The sequence below is a fragment of the Arachis duranensis genome, chromosome 10 (assembly GCF_000817695.3).
Source record: "Arachis duranensis cultivar V14167 chromosome 10, aradu.V14167.gnm2.J7QH, whole genome shotgun sequence".
Taxonomy (NCBI): domain Eukaryota; kingdom Viridiplantae; phylum Streptophyta; class Magnoliopsida; order Fabales; family Fabaceae; genus Arachis; species Arachis duranensis.
In genome coordinates this window covers 6,793,861-6,803,898 of record NC_029781.3, presented here as the reverse complement: position 1 = coordinate 6,803,898, position 10,038 = coordinate 6,793,861, and the positions used below count along the sequence as shown (strand labels likewise).

Below are 10,038 nucleotides of genomic sequence, written 5' to 3'. Positions count from 1 at the left end.
AGTATGATAAAATATTTATGAATTTCAAAATTACTGAAAGTGTCAAGATAATAACAATAAAATTTTTAGTATATACTATACTTCTTAGAAAAATATTTTCAAACAAGAAAATAATTTTATTGCGCAAATATTTCTACTCATTTTATTATTATTTGTCTTTAAAGAGAATGATAAGGACATATAATGAAGATGTTTGCCTTGCGGATAGTACAAGTTCGCACACCATTCTCAAAAGTAAGGTTTAATTACTCTGTTGGTCCCAATAATTTCACCAAATTTTTAATTAGGTCCCTATACTTTTTTCTTTCAATTGGTTCTTTACACTGCTTTTAATTTTGTAATTACGTCCTTTTCATGATAAAAATGTTAAAATTAACATAATATTTTTACCAAAATACATGCGGTCATAGATTTAATTAAGTTTTTAATTATAAATACCTTCAATTTGCGAACAAATATTCAGTTAATTCTAATACTTTTTACACTAAGAAGGACTTAATTACAAAATTAAAGCAGTATAGGGACCCAATCGAAAGGAAAAAAAGTATAGGGACCTAATTAAAAATTTGGTAAAGTTATAGAGACCAACATTGTAAATAAACCCAAAAGTAATATATACTTTACCCCTCTTGTGCCAAAAGAAGAATATGTTAATACTATTATTGGCTTAGGCAGTGTAATAGAAGGCTCCGAAAGAGCTATAATTTTATTTTCCGGAAGAACAAAATTTATAATAAATAATGCACTATTATCTACTAAGTCTCTAAAAAATTTATTGAGTTTCAAAAATATTTGGCGAAATGGATATCATATTGAAACAATGAATGAGGAAAGTTATGAGTACTTATGTATCACAACTCATGATTTAAATAAAAATGTTACATAAAAAAGTTACCCTCACTTTCATCTGGATTATATTATACCAAAATTAGTGCAATTCAATTACATGTCATTGTAAACCAGAAGTTTACTAGCCCAAATAAATTCATAACTTGGCATGATCGATTGGGTCATCCGGTAACAACCATGATGCAAAGAATTATTGAAAACTCCAATGGACATTCACTAAAGAACGAGAAGATTCTTAAGTCTAGTGGAATTTGTTGTGCTGCATGTTCTCAGGAAAAGTTAATTCTAAGGTCATCACTAGTAAAGATTGGATTTGAATCCCCTAAATTCCTAGAAAGGATTCAAGACGATATATGTTGACCTATTCATCCACCATGTGGATCCTTTAGGTATTTTATGGTCATAATAGATGCATCTTCGAGATGGTCACATGTGTGCTTATTGTCTTCTCATAACCTGGCATTTGCAAGATTACTTGTTCAAATTATTTGATTAAAAGCACAGTTTCTAGAAAATCCAATCAAAACAATTCGTCTTGGTAATGCTGGTGAATTTACTTCCCAAAGCCTTTTATGCTTATTGTATGGCTAACGGAATAAGTGTTGAACATCCAGTAGCTCATGTTCACACACAAAATGGATTAGTAGAATCACTTATTAAACGCCTCCTATTAATTGCTAGACCCTTACTTATGAGAAGAATCTACCAACCTCGGCTTGGGGGCATGTTATTTTACATGCTGCAGCACTTATTCGTATGAGGCTAACAAGTTACCATCAATTCTTTCCTATGCAATTAGCTTTTGGCCAGCAGCCAAATGTTTCCCATTTAAAAATATTCAAGTGTGCGATATATGTTTCCATTGCACTACTTTCTCGCACCAGAATGGGACCCCAAAGAAAATTGGGGATATATGTTGGATATGATTCTCTCTCTATAGGAAAGTATCTTGAGATACAAATTGGGAATGTATTTAAAATCCGATTTGTGAATTGTCATTTTGATAAATCAAAATTTTTAACATTAGGGGACAGAGAATAAGCTTCCTGAAAATGAACTTAATTGGAATGCATCATCCTTGATGCATTTGGATCCTCAATCAGGGCAATGTAAACTAGAAGTTCAAAAGATTATACATTTGCAAAGAATAGCAAATCAATTGCCTGATACATTTTTCTATACAAAGAGGATAACCAAATCTTATATACCAGCAGAAAATGCTCTAATTCGAATTGATGTCCCAGTTGAACAAATAGTCACTGAAACAAATACACGCTACAAGCATGGCAGGCTGTCGATTCTGAAGACAAAAATTCTCGAAAAACAAAAGCGGTAAATACTATTCCTGTTGAAAAAGACATGGTAAAGACACCTGCAGTTGTCCAAAATTCTAATATAGTTTTAACGACAGAAGACGTTTAGGTACCTGAAAATTGTGAAAATGACGAGATCTCGATAAATTATATCTTTACATGAGAGAAATGGGACCGAAATATGATAACTATCAATGAAATATTTGCATATAATGTAGCATTAAATATTATGCATGAAAGTAAGGATCTTAAGCCAATAACAGTCGAAAAATATCGACAAATGAATGATTGACCAGAATGGGAAGAAGCCATGAAGGCTGAATTAGACTCACTTGCAAAACGTGAAGTCTTTGGACCTGTAGTCCGTACACCAAAAGATATAAAACCTGTTGGATACAGATGGGTATTTGTGAGAAAACGAAATGAGAAAAATGAAGTTGTACGCTACAAAGCTCGACTTGTAGCACAAGATTTTTCACAAAGGCCCGATATAGATTATGAAGAAACATATTCCCCTGTAGTGGATGTAATAGCATTGTGTTCTTTGGTCAGTTTATGCGCATATCATAAACTTCATATGCATTTAATGGATGTGGTAACAGCCTACTTATACAGCTCATTAGATCGTGATATCTATATGAAAGTCCCTAAAGGACTAAAGATATCTAAACCACCCAATGAATATTCGCAGGGGTTATACTCAGTCAAATTGCAAAGATCTTTATATGGTTTAAAGCAATCTGGACAAATGTGGTATAATTATCTTACTGAGTATCTGGTAAAAAAACGAATTTAAGAATAATGATATATGCCTTTGTGTTTTCAAAAAGAAATTTGCATATGGATTTATTATAATTGATGTGTACGTTGATTTAAATATTATTGGAACTCTTGAAGAGATTCCAACAATTATAAAAACTCTAAAAGAAGAGTTTGAGATGAAAGATTTTGGAAAGACTAAATTTTGTCTCGGTCTGCAGATCGATCATACAAAAAAATAGGATTTTTATTCATCAAACAACATATACAGAAAAGATATTGAAGAAATTCTATATGGATAAGTCACATCCATTAAGTACCTCAATGATCATAAAGTCTTTGGATGTGGAAAATGATCAATTTCATCCTAAAAAAATGAAGATATTATTGGTTCTGAAGTACCATATCTTAGTGTCATTAAAGCGCTAATGTATTTTGCTAATAATACACGATCTGACATATCATTTGCGGTAAATTTACTAACAAGATATAGTTCCTCTCCAACCAGAAGACATTGGAATGGAATCAAACAAATCTTTCGATATATTCATGGAACGGTAGATATGAGATTATTTTATCCATATGGATCCAAGTCACAATTAGTTGGTTATGCTGATGCTGGATACTTGTCTGAACCACATAAAGGGAGATCTCAAATATGATATCTTTATTCACATATGGTAGTATAGCTATATCATGGAGGTCCACAAAACAGACGATAGCAGCAATCTCCTCTAATCATGTTGAAATACTAGCGATACATGAAGCAAGTCGTGAGTGTTTTTGACTCAGGAGTTTGATTCAATATATTCTATCATCATGTGGACTGATTGATCATAAGATAGCTCCAACTGTCCTGATTAAAGATAATACAACATGTATTGCTCAACTTAAGGGTGGATACATCAAACGTGATAGAACAAAGCATATTTCTCCCAAATTCTTCTTTACTCATGATCTTCAAAATTAAGGGACAATTGATGTCAAACAGATCCGCTCAAGCGATAAGCTGATAGATTTATTTACAAAATCACTCCCAAAATCCTCTTTGAAAAGATTGATACATCAAATTGGGATGTGTCGATTTCGAGATATTAAATAATGTCGGCAAGAGGGAGAGACTGTATTCTTTTTTCCTTAGTCAGGTTTTTTTTCCCATGGATTTTTTTACAAGGTTTTTAATGAGACAGTTCCCATCATAAAAGATATTGTACTATTTTTCTTTCACTAAAGTCTTTTTTCCCATTAAATTTTTCTTTAGTAAGATTTTAACAAGACATAATCATAAATGATCATCCAGAGAGAGTGTTATGATAAGGGATGAGTTGGATACCCATTAATATTTGGGCGGCTCAGTTTCTTAATAACAAAAGGCTTTAATAAAAATTAAAAAATCAAAGCCTACTATATGTTCAAATAGGAGGCTTAAGTTAATAACATACACAAAAACAACAAACAATAAAATAATTTTTTCTCTTTCTTTATGTTATAATTATTCTGAATATTTCTCTCTTTCACTCTTTATAATATTAGTAATTATATTAATCATCTCTATTATATTAAGATAATAATTATAATAAATATTATTATTTAATTATACTTCTTTATTTTATATTTATATCTTTTTTAATTATTTATTTCGCAACAAAGAAAACTTCAATGGGAGTGTTACCACTTGCCAAGTAAGGAAACAAGCTATTAATAGTAGCTTAATTATTAGAAGTTTAAATAATTTATGTATGAAATTCTAAATTCGTTGACCTAATAACTAAGAAGAAAAAGAAATAAATCCAAATTTAATTTTCCTTAATATGCCAAAATAATAATAAAATAATAAGGAGGAGCATGGCTCACTATGTAAAATGAACTCCTTTTTCAACAGGTTCTAAACTCTTGTATCATTGGATTACTCAAGTCGGCTCATACAGATAAAAAAATAACTAAAAATATTGTCATATAATATTATTTCAGCTTTTTTGTTAACCAGAAATATTGGTTTGAACCCTGCATACACGTACATCTGTATGAAACCGAAAGGAAAATGTTGGTTGGCCTATATTTAGTAAAAAATTGTGGTTTTATTTTTATCCTTTTTTCCCCTAAAAAATGCTTATGGTTATACCCAAATAAAAAGGTCAGAGAATATAATAAAGAAGGGGGTACCTCAAATCTAATACCTTCATGAGCAGGAAAAAATCAAAAGCATGTATGTACATGTGTTTATACCGTTTACAAACCTGTGAAGCTGTCTAAATTCTAAACAAACAATATTCCAAAACTCTTTAAATAACAGGTAAAGAGCAAATTATAAACGCCCAAATTCAAAGGGGAAAAAAAAAAGGAGCATTTGATTTGTGTTCCATTGATGGTCTATGTATGAAAAATATAATATAAGAAGCTAGATCCTCAGCTTGCAGATCCCTTTGAAGAGCTCAGCTCTTACCAATGGACCTGTAGTTAAAGGGTTACTAAAGATATTTATGGGAATCCAATCTATCATATAACATTAGGAATAGGAATCAAGAACAAAACAACCAATATTACTTCAACTAGCACAAACATTACAGTCAAATCAACAATTTTATTTATATACATATATATATGCCTTTATTTGTTTTTGCTTTACAGGAAAATTTAGATGAAAACCAAATTGAAAATTGGAAATCTTCTAAGTTACAACAGAATTTTCCATTGAAAAGCTATAATACAACACCTATTCCCAACTATTTAAGTGATCTAAAGAGATACCAAAATCTAATGGTGCCTTGCCAGCTTCTATGTTTTTTCATGTTTGGCATGGCATTATAATTTTCTTCAGTAAAGAAAGACTATTCTCATCAGTTTATGAACCTCAAATGAAGCCATGGAAAGAATGGAAAACATTTTCCTCCACCTTTCACCTTTTCTAGTCATGCTTGGAATAATTAAGGTACACTCTTGAGTCTTGATTACAATTACCTGAGCATGTCTCCAGTTTGCAACTTGGGGCCGCTTAAGGCCGGAGATATGCTGAAAGTGCTGCAGCCATCGCCGTAAAACGTAGCAGGGTGTCCGAGCGGCATTGGCCGATCCGGGATTTGAGGAACCTCAATATCACCTTCCAGCATCTTCAATGCATCAGAAATTGTTGGCCTCAGAGCAACCATCACATGTGAGCATAGAATTCCCACAAGTAAAAACCTTTCCATTATGCTCTTTGGATTTGAACTTCCAAAGCTGTCATCCTTCAAGTCAAGGGCTCTCCTCCCACACATTATCTCCAAAACAACAACCCCAAAACTATACACATCACTTTTCTCTGTAAGCTGACCGTAAAGAGCATATTCCGGAGCTAGATATCCATGAGTTCCAGCTACTCTTGTAGTGAGATGAGATTGGCCTTCCCTGCTTTGTTTAGCAAGCCCGAAATCCGCAACTCTGGCTCTCATGTCTTCATCAAGTAATATGTTGGTTGCTTTTATATCCCTATGAAAAATTGCAGGCTTGACTCCATAGTGAAGATAAGCCAGCCCCTTTGCCACATCCAAGATTATGCTCTTCCTTTGAGGCCAAGTCAGCGATTTCTTCAACTTTTGCTGCTCACTCACCAGAAACAGATGGTCTTCAAGGTTTCCATTCGGCATGTAATCATAAACCAAAAACCTCTGGCTTCCCCTGTCATTAAATTTTTCATCATCATCATCCACTACACAACAGCCTCGAAGAGGCACCAGATTCCGGTGCTTCAGGTTGCTAATAATCTCCACCTCATTACAAAACTCCACATCCCCTTGAAAATCAGATTCCAAGATCCTCTTAACTGCCACGACGGAACCATCGGACAAAACCCCCTTGAAAACAAGCCCAAATCCACCCCTGCCAATGAAATTCTTGGTTGAGAAATTATCAGTAGCCTTCTCAAGCTCATCAATCTTGAACCAAATAGACCCTGTATTCGGCCTCAACCTACGCCTAGACCCTTGTTCCTCAGGATCAAAGTCAAATTCATCATCATTAAGCTTCTTCCTCCTAACCTTCCTATCATACCAAACATAAACCCCTAACAAACAAGACATAACTAACAAAGCAACACCAGCACCAGTTAACCCAAAAACCAAACCCTGGTGACTTTTCCCACCAGAACCACCACCCTGTGTGTAAAGTGACATACCAAAGATGCAACTCATGGCACCATTGCTTTCAGGTCCATACTGATTCACAAACGCAGCAGCATATAGAATAGTAAACTTGAAACAATTTTCAGAGTGAGAAGCATTACCATCAATGGAGACAAGTTTATGCTGCACCTGAAACCCCGCAGTAAGACACACATCACATAGCGAAAGATCAGTGAGGTCTTGTTTGCAACTAGTATCAAGAGGCGTGATTTGACCAAGCTTCTTGTCCCAATCTTTTAGGGTTTCAATTCCTGCGCAGACGTTTCGGGACATGACGAACTGGTGAGGGTCAAAGCACAAGTCAACGAGGTTGTTTTGGAGAGATAAGGAATTGAGCTGAGACTGGAAATCATGGACGCATGAGGTTGAGGTTTCAAGGTTTGGGAGGTTGAAATTTGTAGTTGCTTTAAGGTACTGCGCGAACCCTATTCCGATTAGAGATAAGAGCGAGGTGCAACAGTTGCTCAAGTTCGATGATAAAGAGTGGAAATTCTCACATGCTGAAGGGTTCCATGGAACTCTCTTAACATAGCTAAAGTCGATGGGGCATGTTGAAGGAGAAGAAGGAGAAGGTGAAGGTGAAGGTGCTGCCATGGTTATAGACACCATAATCATCACCATCATCATAGTCTTCATCCTTTTTGTGTATATGGATCTGGTGATTAAAGAATAAAAATGGAGAATCTAGAAGGAATTAGGTTGCTAATAATAGTAGTAACCATGAAAATGATGATGATCAGAAAATGTGAGAGAGGGAGATGCATCTTCTTAAGGTCAAAGGACGCATCTTTTTTTTTTAATTTTTTTTTCTAATTCGTATGATTTTCTTCTGGCTGCTGACAGGGAGGGTGGTTAGGTGTGGGTTTGTGTTTTGAGCAGCTGTGTGGTGTCGCTTAAACTGAACTTGCAAGTTTCACTAGAGACAGAGAGAGTACACAACACGCGACTTTCAACAACACAAATTCTTCTAGATCAACTCAATATTAAGTGCTTAATAATTATTACTTAATACAAATATTCGTACCATTCACATTATTATAAAGTAATAAGACAAATAATTTTTTGAGAATGTTGACTATATATATATATAAGGGTATATCTGATTTGTATTTTTATTTTTATTTTTATTTTTTTTAATTTTATGAGAGAAAATATGTGAAAATATAAAGTGAAAACATAAAATTCTCTGCGTTTAATTTACGTTTTTATTTTTTGTTTTTATTTTTAGTATTTTTTATATTTTTAATTTTATAAAAAAGATAAAAATAATAAAATTTTGTTTGCTGTTTTTATATGTTGTTTTTATTTTTTTCTCTACAAAATTTAAAAAATAAAAAATACTGAAAATAAAAATGCAAAATAAATACATCTTTATTATTTTTATTTTTTTTATAAAATTCAGAAAATAAAAAATATCAAACTCTAAAAAATGTAAATTTTTAATATATTTGTTTTGTCTTTGTTAAAAAATATTTAAAATTTTTTATTAATAACAAATTTATTATGTATTTTTAGAATACATATTAATTTTTTTAAATTAAGAGTAAAATTTAAATTTAAAATTTTTAAATAAAAAATATATTATTTAAATTATAATTTATTGACTGAACACATATTTGTTAAAATCAAATAATAATTTTAAAAAAATAATAAAAAAAAGAAACTGAGTGATTAAAAATCCGGGAGAGTTTGTAAGCGATGTGACGGAATGTAATGGCAACAAGTTTGGAGTGGCATTAAATTTGGCTAGTGGTAATGCGAGTGGTGTGTACGCGCTTTTGATGGGCGGCTTGCCACTTGCAAACGCAAGAAAAGTTAAAGCTTTCTGTCTCTGACTTTTTGTACTCTTCACAGTGACACGGATGTGGATCGTAATATTAACAAAACACAGATTACACCTCTAATCACTGCTACAAGACAACACCATTTCAGATATTTTATTTCCACGTGGTCTAATTCAGTCTACGTGAGATAAACTTTACTTTACTTACGCTAGGGGTGCACATGGACCGGATGAATTCGGGTTTGATGTGATTTAGATCTGGTTCAAAATATACCTTGGGTCTATTTATTAGACCCGAATCTGATTCTAGACCTGATGAAATCAATACATTTTCGGGCCATAATTATATCGGGTGAAAACCGGGTAAAAACTAGGCCGTTAACATTACATTATATTGATACCTTTTTGTAAGTTAGTATGTAAAAATATCCAAATTTTCAAGACTCCAACCAGTAGTTAATATGATAAAATTTACTTAGAAAAATATAACAAGAACCAACCCTTCTTCAAAATTAAAGCATAACCACAATCAATACTAAAACATAACCACAATCAATACTAATATTGTCTAATAATACCAAATATTTAAATCAATACAAATAACACAATATTATGTATTAGTCTAAAGTCTTATGCATTCTAAACATAAAACATTAACTTATAGTCTTATAATGACTAATAACACAAAATATTAAGGTTTACAATACTTAAATTCCACATAAGAATAGTCATGATCCATCAATAATAACACAAAATATTAATTGTGTATGATGACCGGGCCACCGGGCCGACTTCAGGTGACCCGAGCTATGGCCCGATCCCGACCCGAAATAATGGCCGGGTCTATTTTTGAGACCCATACCCGACGCTAAACCCAATGAAATCACACCAAATTAGTCCCTAAAGTGTTTGGTACCGGGCCGGGCCTTCGGGCCGGGTCTGTGCACCCCTAACTTACACATTTTCTGATCAATCGAAAATAGTGGAACTACCAGTTCACCCTTATATAATTTTTAGAATGATAATGCAATTCTTAAATATAAAAACGATTTACTTCAACTCTTATTTTTTATTTTTGTAATCCAACACAATTTTTGTAGATATTTTTTTGTTAATTTTAAACGAAAAATACTAACATATTAAATTTAAAAATAAACAAAAATCTAATAGTTTCTAA

At 32.7% G+C, this 10,038-nt stretch overlaps 1 protein-coding gene across 1 annotated transcript; it reads right to left on the bottom strand.

Annotated features, from left to right (window-relative positions):
* Positions 1-5,482: 5,482 nt before the first annotated feature.
* LOC107468811 (probable receptor-like protein kinase At1g11050) lies at positions 5,483-7,950 on the bottom strand. The gene has a single exon (XM_016088174.3). The coding sequence runs from the start codon at positions 7,712-7,714 to the stop codon at positions 5,876-5,878; it is 1,839 nt and encodes a 612-aa protein (XP_015943660.3). The 5' UTR covers positions 7,715-7,950; the 3' UTR covers positions 5,483-5,875.
* Positions 7,951-10,038: the final 2,088 nt, after the last annotated feature.

Excerpts from the sequence above, each read along its gene's own strand:
- LOC107468811 (XM_016088174.3), bottom strand. The coding sequence starts at position 7,714 with ATGAAGACTATGATGATGGTGATGATTATGGTGTCTATAACCATGGCA.